This window comes from Dromiciops gliroides, chromosome 2 (genome assembly GCF_019393635.1).
Source record: "Dromiciops gliroides isolate mDroGli1 chromosome 2, mDroGli1.pri, whole genome shotgun sequence".
NCBI classification, from domain to species: Eukaryota; Metazoa; Chordata; class Mammalia; order Microbiotheria; family Microbiotheriidae; genus Dromiciops; species Dromiciops gliroides.
Genome location: NC_057862.1, coordinates 646,077,574 through 646,095,633, shown reverse-complemented (window position 1 = coordinate 646,095,633; position 18,060 = coordinate 646,077,574). Strand labels below are relative to the sequence as shown.

The following is an 18,060-nucleotide window of genomic DNA, read 5'->3' as shown; positions in this document are numbered from 1 at the left end:
TGCACTCCTCCGTTGTCATAGGAGGAGATGCAAAGGACTCAGAGGGAAGGGCCAGAAATGGTTAAAAAGAAAAGAGCATCAATCGATATACTCTCAATCCCAAATACTCCAAAGGATCCATCATCTCATCAACTCAAGAGTTCCCTCCAACAGTGCAGATCACCCCCTAGCCAAACCTGCCCATGCTGGGTGGTGACTCTTGTCTGTGTTCTCCCCACAGTGCACAAGGGCAGGGGCCCACCGGACATCTGGGCTCACCTGCTGTTCCCTTGTCCCCTCTTCCTCCAGCCATGCGCCCAGCCCAACTCCAAGTGCTGCCCCACAGTTCCTTCACTGTTCTGGAGTCTCTTACTGGTCATATGTAGCAGTAGCCTTTCAGGCTGGCATTTCAAAGCTCCTTCTCATCTCCAGTCTTTTCATCAGAAATGTGTTGGGGCGGGGCAGCTAGGTGGCGCAGTGGATAGAGTCCTGGAGTCAGGAGTACCTGAGTTCAAATCCGGCCTCAGACACTTAACACTTACTAGCTGTGTGACCCTGGGCAAGTCACTTAACCCCAATTGCCTCACCAAAAAAAAAATAAATAAAAGTTAAAAAAAAAGAAATGTGTTGGGGGGGCAGCTAGGTGGTGCAATAGATAGAGCACTGGCACTGGAGTCAGGAGGACCTGAGTTCAAATCTGGCCTCAGACTCTTAACACTTACTAGCTGTGTGACCCTGGGCAAGTCACTTAACCCCAATTGCCTCACCAAAAAAAAAAAGTGTTGGGGCAGCTAGGTGGCACAGTAGATAAAGCACCAGGCCTGGATTCAGGAGGACCTGAGTTCAAATCCGACCTCAGACATGTGACACTTAACTAGCTGCGTGACCCTGGGCGAGTCATTTAACCCCCATTGCCCCAGAAAGAAAGAAAGAAAGAAAGAAAGAAAGAAAGAAAGAAAGAAAGAAAGAAAGAAAGAAAGAAAGAAAGAAAGAAAGAAAGAAAGTTGTCGAAGTCCCCTATTCTCTTTGCTTGAGGTTTTTGTGGTGCTGCTCTCTCCTGGTTCTCCTCCCACCTGACCACTCCCTCTTGGTGTCTTTTGCTGGATCTTCATCCTGGTGATATCCATTAAGTGTGGGTGTCCCCAGGGCTCTCTGTCCTGGGCCCTCTTCTCTGCTCCCTCTATACCATTTCTTTTTTTTTTTTTTGGTGAGGCAATTACGGTTAAGTGACTTTCCCAGGGTCACACAGCTAGTAAGTGTTAAGTGTCTGAGGCCGGATTTGAACTCAGGTACTCCTGAATCCAGGGCCGGTGCTCTATCCACTGTGCCACATAGCTGCCCCCCCTCTATACCATTTCAACTGGTGATCTCATCAGCTTTCATGGATTCAATTATCATCTCTATGCAGATGACTATTAAGATTTATCCAGCCCTAACCTCTCTCCTGACCTCCAATCTTGCATCTCCAACAGCTATTGGACAATTCGAATTGGATGTCCCATAGACATCTTAAGTTCAACATGTCTAAACCCCTTCCCCCCAAATCCTCCCCTCTTCCTAGCTTCCCTATTACCATGGAGAGTACCACCATCCTCCCAGGTACCCTGGCTCACAGCCTCACCTCCTCAAGCTCTCTCACCCCATTTCCAATCTATTGCCAAGTCCTGTCACTTCCACTCTCATAATATCGCTTGTATGTGTGCCCTGCTCTCCCCAACACTGCTGCCATCCTTCTGCAGACCCTCGTCCCCTCACACCTAGACTGTTGTCAAGGTTGGGCTCCCCACCTCAAGTCTCGCTCCAATCCTGTCCATCTTCCATCAGCTATCAAACCAATCAAGACCAAGTCTGACCATGTCACTTCAATGAACTCCAGGGGCTTCCCAAGGTTGTGTTTGAGCCACAATCATATCATGTTGAAGGAAGAGAGGGATTCTAAGAGGCATACATGAAGAGGAAGTATATGCCAGCCACGGGGCAGAGCCAGGGCAAAGGCATGAAAAGAGGAGGTAGAATAATGTGTGTGAGGAAGAGAGAAAGCCAGTTTGGCTGGATTACAGAGTGCAGGAGGGAGAGTAATGTACACAGCACCCCCAGGAAAGGTCCAAGGGAGAACAGCAGACTCACCACCTCCTTCACTCTCAACAGCAGGGCCAAGTCAAAGCCACTGCCATCTTTTACCCAGTGGTTGACAGCACCACCACGGAAAACAACCACTAACTCGGACGCAGAATAATAAACGGTCAAATAGGTTCTCCTGAATTTAGTCTTTGAGATATGTTGGAAGAGTGGTTATTCAATCAACAAATATATGCAAGGCACTGAGGGAGGCAGCACAAAGCAAAGTGGGAGGTCTGGGGAGACAAGACGCACAAAACACACACAGGCAACAAGAGATTGTGTCTATACAAAGCCACAGTATGAGCGGGGGGGAAAAAGTGTCAAATGGTTACCTGGCAAATGAAGTGTACAGAAAATGATTTCTTTAGGAAGTCACAAGAGGAAGAGATTGACCAGAATGCCCACTGACTGGCCCTGAAGCCAAAAGCCCAGGATTCAAATCTGCCTCGTACAACCTTGGGCCTGTGACTCAGTTTCCTCATCTGTAAAATATAGGAGGCCCCTGGGGTCCCTTCCAGCTCTTACCACTTTGGGTATTGTTGCTATTAAAGGTGAAATGAACCTGTTACCAGTTACAAGGTCAGAATCATTCTCAATATCCACCCAGGTGGTTTTTCAGAACCGGCGATCCAATTGCTCCAAATGTCAAATCAAGCCCGGAACCACGTTCATCTGAATGAGACAGTTTTTGCACACGGATCTCTCAAAGACCACGAGCAGGCATCGAGCCAAGGAAGAGTTAAGAAAGACCTAGTGAATGTGTGTGACCCCCTCCTCAGCCAGCTCCAGCGCTTCCTATTCTCTTTGGGGCAGACTATAAACTCCTCTGACATTTTGAAGGCCTGACCCAACCTGGCCTTGCAGACTCACAGGGCATTGTAGCCTTTCCCACACCCTCTGTCATCCAACCTTCTCTCTGTCACAGAGGACATGGCATCTGCCATTGGCGTGACTGTGCATTGCTGGATGCACTGTAGAGTCTCTCCCTGTTTCTTTAAGACACAGTTCAGTCACCATCTTAAAAAAGACTCTTCCTGGCATGCCATTCTATTTACCTGCTTTGTATATGTTTGCATTTATTAACTTTACATTTATGCCGTATGTGCTTTTCTATGCACTTCTTGTTTCCCTCATTGGAATGTGAGCTCACTGCAAGCCAAAACTGCTTCATTCTTTGAACTTGAGTCTCCAGCACCCCTCACACCACAAGTGTTCCATAAATGCTTGTTAATAAACTGGTGACACAAGCAATCGGCTAAATAGCTTGCTTAGAGGCCAGAGCAACACACCCCCAAATTTGCAGTGTGTATTCTACTTGAACCATAATTGTAGTCCATCCTTACAGGGCTATCAGGAAAATGACAACTTTGGAAAAACTGAGGCTTCAAATTAATGCTGAAAAGCATCTCTTGGTATTATGGCCTGCAAGTAAAATCATTCTGATGAGTAAAGTGTTAGAATTTAAATAATTATTCAAATGTTTATGACTTAAAATTAGAATTTTTTTCATGCAGTGTTTCACATTGCATACTTTTGTGAAAAAGTTAGTATAAACTTTCAAAAACTTAAAATATCAAATACTTAAGCTACTTTGAATTTTGGGTTTGTTTTTTTAGTGTCTCCTATAAAAAGACATCTGAAACAAAAGAAAGATGCATTAAGGGACATAATTCTTAAAAGGCTAAGAACTCAATACATTTTTTGATTGCTTATGTCTTCTCTCATTTGATTCCAAAACTATTTGTTATTATACTTAAATATTAGTGTCCTGATAGAAATTTTCTACAAGTATCACAAACAGTCAACTCAAAAAAGGCTTTATATTGTACTATAATGGGGTTCTTGAATATTCTGTCTTGTATATTTAGAAATGTGGACATTTGCTTTTTTTAAAAGAACTGAAAATTCCAAGTTCCCCAAATCTCCACTGATTCAATTTCAGATGAACACACTGAAGGAGCATTGGGGGGAAGGGGAGGGACTAACAAAGAATAACTGAGGGAAGAAATTCAAATTTCTTCAAGTGATCAGGGTTTGTTGGCTTGTTTCTAACATTAAAACCAGAGAGATAAATGACACAGACACACTTAAAGCAACAAGAATGTGATACTTTGTTCTGTAGGTTATACTCCAAAGAGCTGCTCGATCAAATATTCCAAGGAAATTCACGTTACTGCATACCACTCCCACTACTAAAGTGCTATTCTGATGCCTCGCCTGGGTTCTCAAAGACTAGGCCAGGAAAGGACAAGCTCTGGGACAGAAGCCCCAGCTGGAGAGGAAGGGTGTTAATGCCGAACTTCACGCAAACACCCACTGGGCAGAGCCCACTCAGAACTGGCAAACTCCAGAGATCTTGCAGCCTCGGGCTCCCCAACAGCTGACAGGTGTGCGCCACCTCATTCGGGCTGACAGGTGCAGCCATATCTTCTGAAAACCATCTCATGAGGTCTCTTAGAGGAAGCAAAGGCATCCAGGAAGGGAGGCCTGGTGATGGCCATCACTGGACTGAAATGCTATAGTTCTCACCTCTTATCAGCATAATCACCTAATGGTGAGCATGCTCCCCATTCCTCATTGATAACTGAGATGAATGGAGAATACAACGAACACTTTTTGGACATGGTCAATGTGGAAATTAGTTTTGATTGATTATCTATGTTTGTAATGGGTTTTGCTTTTCTTGTGTTCTCAATGAGGAGGCTAGAAGGTGAATTTGGGGTGATTTAAAGCCTGTCCATTAAGTCATGGAGAGATGGGAGCAATCTGTGTTAGTAGAGGGCCTACGCACACCCATGAAATCATAGATCCCGAAAGTAGTGGATTTCATGTTCCTAAGAAAACCATTAGCATATGTGGGGTCACTTGGGTAAAGGGGAGAAGGTGGTGGGAGAGGGGAGGATAGATTTTTTTCTCCTAACTTCACAAGTATAACAAGTCTCACTGACATTGCATGTTTTAACGCCTTACTTTCTGCTCCCATACCTACTGTACCTGGGTCATCAGGGTTCAAGTCTTCCACAGCAATCTGGACCACGTCGGCCAAATCCTGTTCTGACATCATCCAGAATCATGCAGCAAGGTTCAACTATCTCAGCAGCCAAGTACAAACTCCAACTGGAAAGGGCTGGTCAGCTTTTAATAATCTGTTCAAATGTATACAAAGGGAGATTTTTAAATTTTGTCATACAAAAGAATAATAATGCCCATATAAAACACTACTCTATAATGTTATTATTAATAATTATGCCCTTTAGCATTACCCAATATGTTAAGATGGTAGAAAGTACATTATTTGTTCAGTCTTGTAATTCAAATAATTAGGAGGTTTAGAGAACAAAATCCCTAACCCTAAACCTTTGCTTAAATCCACTGACTTCTTGTTGTTGTTTTTGTTGTTGTGGAGGAAGAGGAGGAGGAGGAGGAAGAGGAGGAGGAGGAGGAGGAGGAGGAGGAAGAGGAGGAGGAGGAGGAGGAGGAGGAGGAGGAGGAGGAGAAAGAGGAGAAAGAGGAGGAGGAGGAGGAGGAGGAAGAGGAGGAGGAGGAGGAGGAGGAGGAGGAAGAGGAGGAGGAGGAGGAAGAGGAGGAGGAGGAGGAGGAGGAAGAGGAGGAGGAGGAAGAGGAGGAGGAAGAGGAGGAGGAGGAGGAAGAGGAGGAGGAGGAGGAGGAGGAGGAAGAGGAGGAGGAGGAGGAGGAGGAGGAGGAGGAGGAGGAAGAGGAGGAGGAGGAGAAAGAGGAGAAAGAGGAGGAGGAGGAGGAGGAGGAAGAGGAGGAGGAGGAGGAGGAGGAGGAGGAAGAGGAGGAGGAGGAGGAAGAGGAGGAGGAGGAGGAGGAGGAAGAGGAGGAGGAGGAAGAGGAGGAGGAAGAGGAGGAGGAGGAGGAAGAGGAGGAGGAGGAGGAGGAGGAGGAAGAGGAGGAGGAGGAGGAGGAGGAGGAGGAGGAGGAAGAGGAGGAGGAGGAGGAAGAGGAGAAAGAGGAGGAGGAGGAGGAGGAGGAAGAGGAGGAGGAGGAGGAGGAGGAGGAGGAGGAGGAGGAAGAGGAGGAGGAGGAGGAAGAGGAGGAGGAGGAGGAGGAGGAAGAGGAGGAGGAGGAAGAGGAGGAGGAAGAGGAGGAGGAGGAGGAAGAGGAGGAGGAGGAGGAAGAGGAGGAGGAGGAGGAAGAGGAGGAGGAGGAGGAGGAGGAGGAGGAGGAGGAAGAGGAGGAGTTTCGATCATATCCAACTTTTTGTGGCCCCATTTGGGGTTTTCTTGGCAAAGAGACCAGAGTAGTTTGCCATTTTCTTCTCCGGCTCATTTGATAGATGAGGAAGGGGGCAAACAGGGTGAAGTGACTTGGCCAGGGTCACACAGCTAGTAGGTATCTGAGGCTGGAGAACTCATGGAAGTGAATCATCCTGACTCTGGGCACTGTGACACCACCTAGCTGCCCCTTTAACTAACACACTAATTTGTATATATACTTAATTAATTTTAAAAGTCTCTCAAAAATTAAAGATGAGAAACAAATTGATCTGTACTCCTTGGGCAATCATGTAACCTGTGAGGGCCTCAGTGCCTCAGGTTGTACCAGATGACTGCTAAGGCTCTTCCTAACTCTAAACTAATGTTCTTCCCTCCCCAGCACCTCCTACAAACTGAATTTATAATGAACTCTGCAAAATTCTGAATGAAGACTTTAGCCAGGGTTGTTCTACTGACTGATTCTGGAGAGCAGTTTTGCTCTTGACTGTGAGGGGAGTTCTACATTAGCCCTGTGACTGTTGATCTTAAAGAGATAGACTTTAGAATAACCCTAAGGGTTAAGTAAAGAAGAGGGGTTCCTCTACTTAACCTATGAGACCCTTAGCACTCCTCACTGCCACCTAAAATTCTTTTGTGTCCTTCAAAGCTCAGGTCAAAAGCTCCCTTCTACCTGAAGTCTTTCCTAAGGCCCCAGGTAGTAATAATCTTCCTTTAAAAAAGCTTTGCATTAGGGCAGCTAGGTGGCACAGTGGATAGAGCACCAGCCCTGGATTCAGGAGGACCTGAGTTCAAATCCAGCCTCAGACACTTAACACTTACTAGCTGTGTGACCCTGGGCAAGTCACTTAACCCCAATTGCCCCGCCAAAAAAAAAAAAAAAAAAAGCTTTGCCTTTATTGTGTGCAGGATTATCTAGACGACTGTTGTTTCAGCAGAGAAGGTCAGGAATACTTTGTATTTCCTGGAGCTTAGCACACGGACTAACAAACAGTAGGTGCTTAATAAATGCTTGCTGGTTGACTGATCAAGCCTACTTACAAAAACCAAACCAAACTGTCTTCTGAAGGTTGTGTTTCAGATTTGAAAGACTCCATTTTCAAACAAAAACCACATATGTATAAACTTAGACTTTGCTTTCCTAGAGCAGATACCTGAAACAAAGATTAGGGGAAGTCTACATCGAGGTTTCCCAACATGAGCATTATCCCTCAGCATAAACATTAAAACTAGCTCAAGATGGTTAAGTGAAAACATTTTTCCTACCTCATTTTACTATCTAAGGAGGAAATAAATTAGTGACAGGTGGAAAACAATGGAAAATGCACAGTGCGCTGTTTTGTACGGTTACTAATGGCTCCGAGCTTGGCCTAAGAAGGCTCTATACTTCATAAAAGCCTGAATCGTGGAATCTCCTCCAAACCAGAACACCACACAATATCCAAGATGTTTACACAAAACGATTTTTTTGCCAACATAAAGAGTCATTTAAAATTCTGCTCATGGTGAAACTTTTCAGAGAGCAAAGACGATGGCGACCAGCCCAAGAAAACTGGCAATGGATTTACACATGTGGTTGCCATTTTGGCAAATTGAATTTGCCATTTCTCAGAAGTCCTGGGGACTCTCCAGTCTTAACATAATAAAACATCTGTGCTAGGATGGAGGTTTCATAATGTCACTATCTGCAATTACTATGGAGAACCCAGCCCTGCCCTTGAAGAGGGGCATCTTCTCATTTGCACATGGAAAGGGGGTAAGCACGGCAAAATCGTATTAAATATGAGAAGCCTACCATACATTTTACCCCGGGGCAGCTAGGTGGCGCAGTGGATAAAGCACTGGCCTTGGATTCAGAAGGACCTGAGTTCAAATCTAGTCTCAGACACTTGACACTAGCTGTGTGACCCTGGGCAAGTCACTTAACCCTCATTGCCCTGCCCCCCCAAAATATAGATAGATAGATAGATAGATAGATAGATAGATAGATAGATAGATAGATAGATAGATAGATAGATAGATAGACAGACAGAGAGACAGACAGAGAGACAGACAGACAGAGAGAGAGAGAGAGAGAGAGAGAGAGATATCCCAGTGATGCTAGGAGTACATTTGTGTTTTGGGGAAAAAAACACTGTTCCAGCACCTGAGAACTTTTTACAAGACTAAGTTCTGTACCTATGTTTTGAACTATAGAATTTCAATTAGAAAGGACTTTGGTGAATTACTGTTGGGTAGACCCTTTAAATGAAACACAAATCCCACAGCAGCCCTAACAAAGGGTCATCCAACCTATACTTAAACATCGCCAGTGATGAGTGACTCACCCCTTAGTAAGACAGCCCATTTCATTTCTGGACCACTCTAATCCTTAGTTAGCTTTTCCTTGTGCTAAACCAAAATCAACTTTGCTGTAACTTCCTAGTTCCATGCACTGAGGCCAAGCAGAATGGGTGAACTCTTTCTTTCACACGACAGTGAAATATTTGAAGAGAGCTATCATGAGAAAAGAGATAGATAATAGTCTTTTTTTTCCAGGCTAAGTATGCCTTTGGGAAATTGAAAAATAATTAAAATAGACAAGTAACATGAGGGGAAATTATATGTAAGCATACATCTTCCCAATAACACAAGTTTCCCAAGTAGGTAAAAATTAGTGACATGGAGTGTTATTAGATTAGTACGAATAGTACGAATAAATGAGTTTTTTAAATTAAAATATAAAGCATGTATAAAAGCCCTTAACCCCAAATCTACATTTTCTCTTGTTTTAAATCAACAGAAGTAATTTTGAACGCTCCCGCAGGTTCTTATTTTACACTGACAAGTCTAAGATCTAGCTAACCGCCCACCCAGAGACAGCATATTCAATCCAAGGGTCATGCCCTCGTTACCTGTTTAAGTGTTAGTTGTGACACTCTTTAGGAACTGTCCAGCCTAATAAAAGGCTAAAAATGAAGTAGAAAATAACAGATGGCAACATGTGAACAAACACCTAAAGCGTAAGCTATAGGGGCAGCTAGGTGGAACAGTGGATAAAGCACCGGCCCTGGATTCAGGAGGACCTGAGTTCAGATCCGGCCTCAGACACTTGACACTTACTAGCTGTGTGACCCTGGGCAAGTCACTTAACCCCAGTTGCCTCACCAAAAAAAAAAAAAAAGTAAACTATCTAGAGGACAAATAGGAAATAACTAATAGAAGACACTAATTAGAATTCAGCGGGGAAGGAAAAGCTTCCAGGAAAAGGAGGGCTTTTCGTTGGGACTTAAAGGAAGCCAGAGAGGTCAGCAGTGGCAATGGAGTTAGGAGAAGATTCCAGGCATGGAGGACAGCCAGAGAAAATACCCAGAGCCAAGTCAGCGGCCATTGTCACTGGATCAAAGAGCACCTGTAGGGAAGACTGGAGTAAAAAGACTGGAAAGGTAGAAGTGGGCTAGGCTAGGAAGGGCTCTGAAAGCCAAGCTGAGCATTCTGTATTTGATCACGAAGGTGAAAGGCAGCCACTGGAGTTTACTGAGTAGGGGGTGACATGATCAGGCCTGCGTTTTAGGAAATTCACCCTAGTGGATGGACGGCGAATGGACGGGAGCAAGGAGAGTCTGGAGACTGGAAAGGTCTGAGGTAAGGAGGGTGCTCTACCACCTCTGCCCTACCTACTGACCTCCCGAAGGTACAACTAATATCCCTTCTTGTACCAGAAGCTTTCCCTTCCCCTCTCAATTCTAGCGCCTTCCCTCTGTTTATCCTATAGATAACTTACTTTGTACATATTTGTTTGCCTGTGGTCTCCCCCATTACATTCCAAGTTCCTTGAAGAAAGAGACTGTCTTTTGTATCCCCAGCTTTAGCATGGTGCTTGGCAATCAACAAATGTTGATTACTGGAAGAGACAGCTAGGTGGCACAGTGAATAAAGCACAGGCCCTGGATTCAGGAGGACCCGAGTTCAAATCCAGCCTCAGACTCTTGACACTTACTAGCTGTGTGACCCTGGGCAAGTCACTTAACCCTCATTGCCCCACCAAAAAATTAAAAAATAAATCATTCCAGGAAAAGTTGGGTTAGGTGTATGTTTTCTTCTTCCCTAGTATTGTCTTTTTTTTAACAACATGTGTTTGTTCCTATGCCTTTTAAAGTCAATACTTTGTTCCTACAGTTAGTTTTGTTTAATTTAGTTTGCTTCAATCCTATCCTTTTGCAGCCCCACCCCAATCTTGTTTCAAGAGAGTGACACGCTAGATAAAACAGAACCCCACATGGTTGCTTAAAAGAAAGCACCCCAAAAAGCAAAGCCACACATAGAATCAAAATGAGAGAGTAGAACAAAACTCCCTATGCATCAAAAGAAGCAAAAAGCATGCAACATTTCCAATGGGGAATTGACAGGACTCATCAACACATTGGCTTAGAAGGGAGAGTGAGAGAGTGAAGATGTTTAGGTTGTGAACCTAAGTAACTGACAGGATGGTGGTGGTAACCTCAACAGTAATAGGGAAACTAGAAAGAAGGGATGCTTGGTGGAATGCCTGGGGAGGGGGGGGGATGAAGATAACCAGTTCAGCTTTGAACATGTCTATAGGACATCCCATTTGAGATGTACAATAGTTCAATTGCTTTTCAGTTGTGTCTGACTCTTCATGACCCCATTTAGGGCTTTCTTGGCAAAGATACTGGAGTGGTTTGCCATTTCCTTCTCCAGCTCACTTGGCAGATGAGAAACTGAGGAAAACAAGAGTACATGACTTGCTCAGGGTCACACAGCTAGAAAGTGTTTCAAATTGGATTAGAACTCAGAAGATGAGTCTTCCTGACCGGAGGTCCTGTGCTTTATGCACTGTGATGCCACCGTAGTTGATGCTAGATGCCTAACAGGCAGCTGGAGATGTGAGACTCTGGGTCAGGAGAGAAGTTAGGGTTGAGAATCATATGCATAGAGAAGATAACCAAACCCATAGGAGATGATGAGACTACTAAGCAAAATAGTATAGAAAGAGAAGAAAAGGGGGCCCAGTAGTAAGGTTGCAGATGACTCTGTTAGGATGGTGATTAAATTAATTTTAAAGCTGAAAGAAATCTTTATAACTGTCAACTAAACACTGACTGTGAAAGGGAAGGATTTCTAACTTAACATCTTGAATAACTTGAACGCTTCAGGCCCAATTTATCCAGAAATATATAAAATCCTTCTAAGCAGTAAGATGAATTTCAAAGAACCTGATTCACTTGAACTAAACTTTCCTTTGTGGATCACTGTATCAAACATTCAAACACACAGCTGTATAAGTTATGTGCTTGGTGGCACAGTGGGAGAATCCTGGGCCTGGAGCGGGTTCAAATCCAGCCTTGGACCCTTGCTCACTATGGGACAGCAGGCAAATAAAGCACTTTACCTCTGCCCATCTTAGTTTCCTCATCTATAAAATGGAATTAACAGCACCTACTTCCCAGAGTTGTTTTAAAGGTAAAAGGAAATGCTGCTGAGCAGACTTTACGGAGCAAGATAAATGCCAGCTCTTCAGCTTATGGTCCTTCGTTGTCATCCTGACTTATATCTTGCCACCGAACCCAGATGGCGCCAGAGGACAGAGTGAGGCTGGTGACTTTGCACAGCCCTGCCTCACCTAAATCCAACTCAGTGCAGATCGTGACATCACCTCCTGATGTCCTGGTCGTCTTCAAGAACAAAGGACAAACAATAACAACAATAACACTGTAAAGAACATTTTCAGGTAACTTAAAACAGTAAAATCTCTGGAGCTATGGACATTTAACTGATTACAGGTATGTTAGGTCAGCCCTTTTGTTTTGTGAGAAATTCTGACTGCTTATCTTTTCCCTCAGCTAAAGTTGTGATGTCGGGGCAGCTGGAGGCAAAATGGATAGAGCGCCAGGTCTGGAGTCAGGAAGACCTGAGTTCATTATTTTATTTTGGTTTGGTTTGGTTTTATTTTGGGGTTTTGGTGAGGCAATTGAGGTTAAGTGACTTGCCCAGGGTCACACAGCTAGTAAGTGTTAAGTGCCTGAGGCCGGATTTGAACTCAGGTCCTCCTGACTCCAGGGCCCATGCTTTATCCACCGCACCACCTAGCTGTCCCAAGTTCAAATCCAGCGCCAGACATTTGGTAGCTGTGTGACCCTGAACAAGTCACTTACCCCTGTTTGACTCAGTTTCTGTATCTGTAAAATGAACTGGAGGAGGCAGCTAAGTGGTACAGTGGATAAAGCACCAGCCCTGGATTCAGGAAGACCTGAGTTCAAATCTGGCCTCAGATACTTGACACTTCCTAGCTGTGTGACCCTGGACAAGTCACTTAACCCTCATGGCCTTGCAAACAACAACAACCACACACACACACACAAAAAGAAAGAAATGTACCACTTACATTTGTGTTTTCCTCAAATGAATTCTCTTTCCAAAATCTCAAAAAGCCAAACAGAGGGAAAGCCCTTCTCCCTTTGGTCCATCTCCCCTGCATGTGGCTCTTTTTGAAAGCTGATAGGCCTCCACATTTTCTTACAAGTGTAGCACTCATGCCTACGATGGCACCACAAGGGGATCTGGGGGCAGCTGCTACCTCAGCTCTGAGGAGCACCATAACACTATGTGGCTAACACAGCAGCCCAGGCTCACTGCCATTACACTGTCCTTTAACAATCGGCCAAGAGACAACCGGCTTTTCTGAAAAGGCATTTACACAAAGGGAATAGCAACAGTACCCGCGAAGCATTTTCCCCCCAACCCTGGTGCACACTCTTCTACAGACTTCCAGAGTCCTCAGGTGAGAGAGTGGGCATGAACTTCAAGTACAATGATAAATCAGCCAGAGGGCCAAAGCGGCTCAGGGCTGGGGAAGGGGAGGGCCTGTCGTCCTCTCTCTCTGGAGAGTCTTCCTGAAGTTCGGGTAGGGGAGGGGCATCCATAGGCATCTTCTGCTCCTCTGGGAGGCTAGGCTGCCCCCCTCAGGCCCCCCTTCTCCACTGCCTGGACAAGCTCAGGAGGGTTCTCAATACCCCAGCTAGACAGCCCAAGTGGCCGTGGGGATGGGTCACACAGACTTCTCAGCTCCTGAGCTGGCTCCTCCTTGGACTTGGCTGCTGTCCACTCCACTACTGGGGGTGGCATCTCTCTTGGCACCACAGATAGACTCTCTGGTAAGCCACTGACATCTTGACCATATCTGGCATCTGGATCAGGGTACTATTATAGCCAGAGTGGTGTGATCCTTGTTTCAGCAAGGGCCTTGGAATGACAGAGCCTTGGCTCTGAGGCTTGATAACTCAAGGTCAAAGGTGGGGAAAAGGGTCTAGGGTCTCCAGCTTGCTTCATATCGGGGTCCCCACAGAGGGATTCCACCTTTCCTTTAAGACGATGTCATTCCCCCTTTAAAACAATGCTCCCTTCCCCTCCCCCTACATTTTTCAGAGTCCTTTTATGAATCATATCGGTAAATGGCTGTGGACAAGGGTATGAAGGCAGTCTGTGGGCCCTGGAGCAATTTCCTGGTCCTCAAGGGTCTTTTTCTAAGTAGTTGAAACTATTCCAGCCTCAGACCTTTTCTAATGTGTGTGGGGCGGTACCTTTACATCCAATGGGGCTTCTCTTTTGCTTTTCATTATCTCCCTCTTTTAAGCCTACCAACCTTAGCTTTGTTTCAGTTCAATAGCCTATACTGAACATATTCAATAGTATAATTTAAGTTCGTAAGCATAATTTAAATGTTGGGATTTGATTTACTATTCTTGATCAAGTTCAGGGAAGCAAAAGAGTTTATTTCAATGCATTCAGAAAATCAATCGTTCAGAAAAAAACACTAATAAAATCTACTTTACAACCTAACCACTAAATGATTTAGCCTAACAGGTTTTCCCCCAAAAAAACCCACACAGGCTCCAATACTATTTATCTGGGAAAATCCAATACTATATACAATTTCACAAATAGTATAAGATTTTCTGAAATTCTAAGGCACTGATTTCCTGTGAAGAACAAATTATAGTCAATCACTGAGGCAAATGATCAGTCCTTAATTGTGTGCACACACTCTTCCCATGTTGATTTCTTTCCATAATTATAATGTGTCCCAAGAACAGGGGGTGGGGAGTGGAGGGTGAGAACAGAAGTGGGAGATCCACTCTAGGCAATTTCCAGATATATCTTAATCTTCCCCTTCTCAGCATCTTTGGAAAGCCCAATGCCTCCAAACCACCTCCTGTCTATCACAGAGTTGAAGGGGAGCTCACCTGTCTTGTTGGCCATTAGCCCTACCCATCAGCCAGGATCTAGGTTCGTAAATTTAGAGTTTACTGGCCATTTAGTGTTTTGGTTTGGTTTGGTTTGGTTTTGGTGAGGCAATTGGGGTTAAGTGACTTGCCCAGGGTCACACAGCTAGTAAGTGTTAAGTGTCTGAGGCCAGACTTGAACTCAGGTACTCCTGAATCCAGGGCCAGTGCTCTATCCACCGTGCCACCTAGCTGCCCCTAGGGCCATTTAGTTTTACAGCTAGGGAAACAGAGGCCCAGAGAGAATGACTTGTCCAAGGTGGTCACACAGGTAGCAAATGGCAGGGCCTGGATTTGGAACAAAGGTCCTCTCCTACACTTAGGTCCAGTCTACATTTCTAAACCCCCAGGTGCTAGAGAAACTTACTAAATCCTACAGGCTAATTGCAAAGAAAAGGGAGATAGGGTGGGACCAAGTCCAAAGGCAGCTGGATAGAGTTCCTGAGCCCCAGGTCACAATGCACCAACAGGTAGCAGTAAAACCACCAACAGGCAGAGTAAGGACGCATCTGCACACATCTTCTCACCTGCAACTTCATCCTCATAGATCTAGAACTCTAAGAACACAGCGGAAAGCAAAACCAGAGCAAAAACACTACCTAAGCAGCCACAAAATAATGAGGAGTTTGAGGGGGAGGAGGGCGGGGGTGAAGGGAGATGAGGAAGAGAGGGCCTGGCGGTGTCCAGAGTTGTGACTGCATGGAGGGCCCTGCCAGCACTCCTAAGATGGCTAAGAGACCCATCTTAAACTTATCAGTTGAGATAAGGGGCTCAGAACCTTTTTGGTACCGTGGACCCCTTTGGCAGAGCAGTGAAGCCTATGGGCCCCTTCACAAAAGAACTTATGGTGTGAGGTGGTTTTGGGGTGTTTTTTTTTTTAATTCAGAATTGAAAGAAACGCTAAATCTCAGTTAGAAGTTAGTAAAAATAGAGATGTCATTTTTTTTTTCTCCTTCTAACTTCATGGACTCCCTTGAATCAATCCATGGTCCACCCCAGGATCCCCATGTGTCACCGACACGCTGTGAGTCCAGGTCTTCCTGACCTGTAACTGCTAAGTGTGTCATATACTGACTCTCCCAGGCCAGGAAACAGTGGCCCTTCAAAACTCTTGGATGTTGGTAGAACACTCCACGTACACGGATCCTCATTGAAGCTTCACAGGGATGCTCTGAAGTAGAGTTGTCAGCAGCAGCATCCGACTTCCTCCCATGGGTCCCCTCTCTCCTCATACACACTGACCCTCAGCAGCCAGCCACCTCCTAAGTGGATTCTGGGCCTCCAATCTCGATGTGCTCTGATCCGTCTTCCCAACATCTGGCAAAGGGAACTTCCACAACTCTACTCAATAAATTCCAGAGGCTCCCTTACATCTCTAGGATCAAGCAGCAAGCCCTCTGCTTAGCACCCAAAGCTCTTCCCTACCTGCCGCCCTCTCCCCATCTCCCTTTCTTGTGGCTCCACTTCATGTGCTCCAGTCTGGTCCAGCAGGCCTGCTCTCTGATCCTCATCTGAGATAAGCCACCTCCACAACTGGAATGCATTCCTTCTTCATCTCTCCCTCTAGAATTCCTCGCTCCCTGCAAAGCTCTTGGCTCAGAGCCTCCACCTGCAGGAGGGCTCCCCCAGAAGCGGGCACCAGCCACGGGTGCGTTTTTTATTTCCTTACACATACACGCGCTGTTTCCAAGGCCTTGTCTGCTTCCACCTCTGTGCCTCCAGAGCCAGAGGCATCAGGGCGAGGCAGCCTCCCAGTCTATAGGACCTGAGTTCAGGTCTTGTCTTTGATACATCCTGGCTGGTGACTCCGACAACCCTTAAAACCTCTCCATGCCCCTCCCCCAAGCTGTGGATCAGCATTCGTTCTTAACTAGGAGTCTCCTTCCCCAATGAAACCCTAACTCCAGAGTTTTTAAGAAGACTATCTATGGTAAGTACTTAATAAATGCCTGATGACTGATGGATCTCCATTTTACATACAGGCCACAGTCAGAGGTAGGATTCCCACCCAGGCCTTCAGGTCTAGCCCTCAGTCTATGACATCATGCTGCCTCAAGGTCGAAAACTTTACTCATAAACTATCCCTCTTCCCAGGCCCTCCTTTAAATCCATTTAATCTTATTCTGAATACAATTATAATAAGTTTGGTGATTTAATTTCCTATTCCATAACCATTAAGAAATCAAAAAACAGAAATGGAAGGAGGGCTGAACAACAGTTAATTCTTCACCAGGAAAGAACACTGAACATCTATTTTTTTTGTTTTTTTTGTTGTTGTTTCTTTTTCAGGGCATTGAGGGTTAAGTGACTTGCCCAAGGTCACACAGCTAGTAAGTGTCACGTGTCTGAGGCCAGATTTGAACTCAAGTACTCCTGAATCCAGTGCTAGGTGGCACACTGGATAGAGCACTGGTCCTGGATTCAGGAGTACCTGAGTTCAAATTCGGCCTCAGACACGTGACACTTACTAGCTGTATGACCCTGGGCAAGTCACTTAACCCTCACTGCCCAGCAAAAACAAAAACAAAAACAAAAAAATACATAAGGGTCCAAGATTCAGGGGACTCCTATGAAGGGGGAAACAGACCTAGAAAAATCAAATGATTGTGTAGAACAGCAGCACAATGCAATAACAAATGTCCACAGTGAAAATTCCATCATCAAGAAAAGATGAGTGTTCCAAATACTGAGAATATATTTTGAATTTTTAAGTGCCTTAATGTTTTGAACATTTCCATTCGAAACAATTAAAATAGAGGGAGAAAATAGCAGTTAAAGGGAGGGAGAATCTCAATTAATTTGAGATTTTAGCACTCAGTAGTAGGCCATTGTCCAAGAGTTCCAGAGTCTTGGGTCTTATTGCATTACAATAGTTTTTCATAGTCTGTACCAGAGGAAGCAAACCTCTTAGCCGTGGATGTTAGCAGGTAGGCTATGTTAAATCAGAAGAGAAGTAAAAATGTCAAGTAAACACAAAGGACTTGAGATGATAAAAACTGAAGCAGAAAGAGGAAAGGAAGGGCAAAGAAGAGAGGGAAGCACATTTGGGAAGAAAGAGAAGAGTGTTACCACAAATGGGCCAGATATCACTCAACCACCCACCCTTCACCTGGTGCACTGAACAAGCGGACTAGGCTTAAGAGGATCTGAACTGGAACCTTGGTTTTCTGTTACTTACTACAATACCAGAGTCACCTTGAGCACATCCTCACTTTCCTCCTTTGCCCAATGAGGGGGGCAGAATAAATGATCTCTTAGATCTCATCCAGCTATAAATCCCAACATCCTAAGTGTATACACAAATATTCAAAGATGATAAAAACCAATCCACCCGAACTTCTATCTTTACATCTCCTACAGACAGCAGCATCACCACCACCACCATCACATCAGCTCATCAGCTGCCATGGAGCCAATTATCATCTCTAGACTGATGATTC

General features: G+C 45.0%; 1 protein-coding gene across 10 annotated transcripts in view; it reads right to left on the bottom strand.

The window, feature by feature from the left end:
- The window catches only part of LOC122738264 (BTG3 associated nuclear protein), a 257,684-nt gene that overhangs the window by 216,899 nt on the left and 22,725 nt on the right, over positions 1-18,060 (bottom strand). For 6 of the 10 annotated variants that reach the window (XM_043980316.1, XM_043980317.1, XM_043980319.1 and 3 more), the window contains exon 2: positions 5,086-5,246. In XM_043980316.1, the coding sequence (XP_043836251.1) occupies positions 5,086-5,164 (79 nt within the window). In that variant the 5' untranslated portion in view covers positions 5,165-5,246. The remainder of the gene's footprint in view (positions 1-5,085; positions 5,247-18,060) is intronic. The other 4 variants (XM_043980318.1, XM_043980321.1, XM_043980323.1 and 1 more) reach the window with 1 other exon arrangement.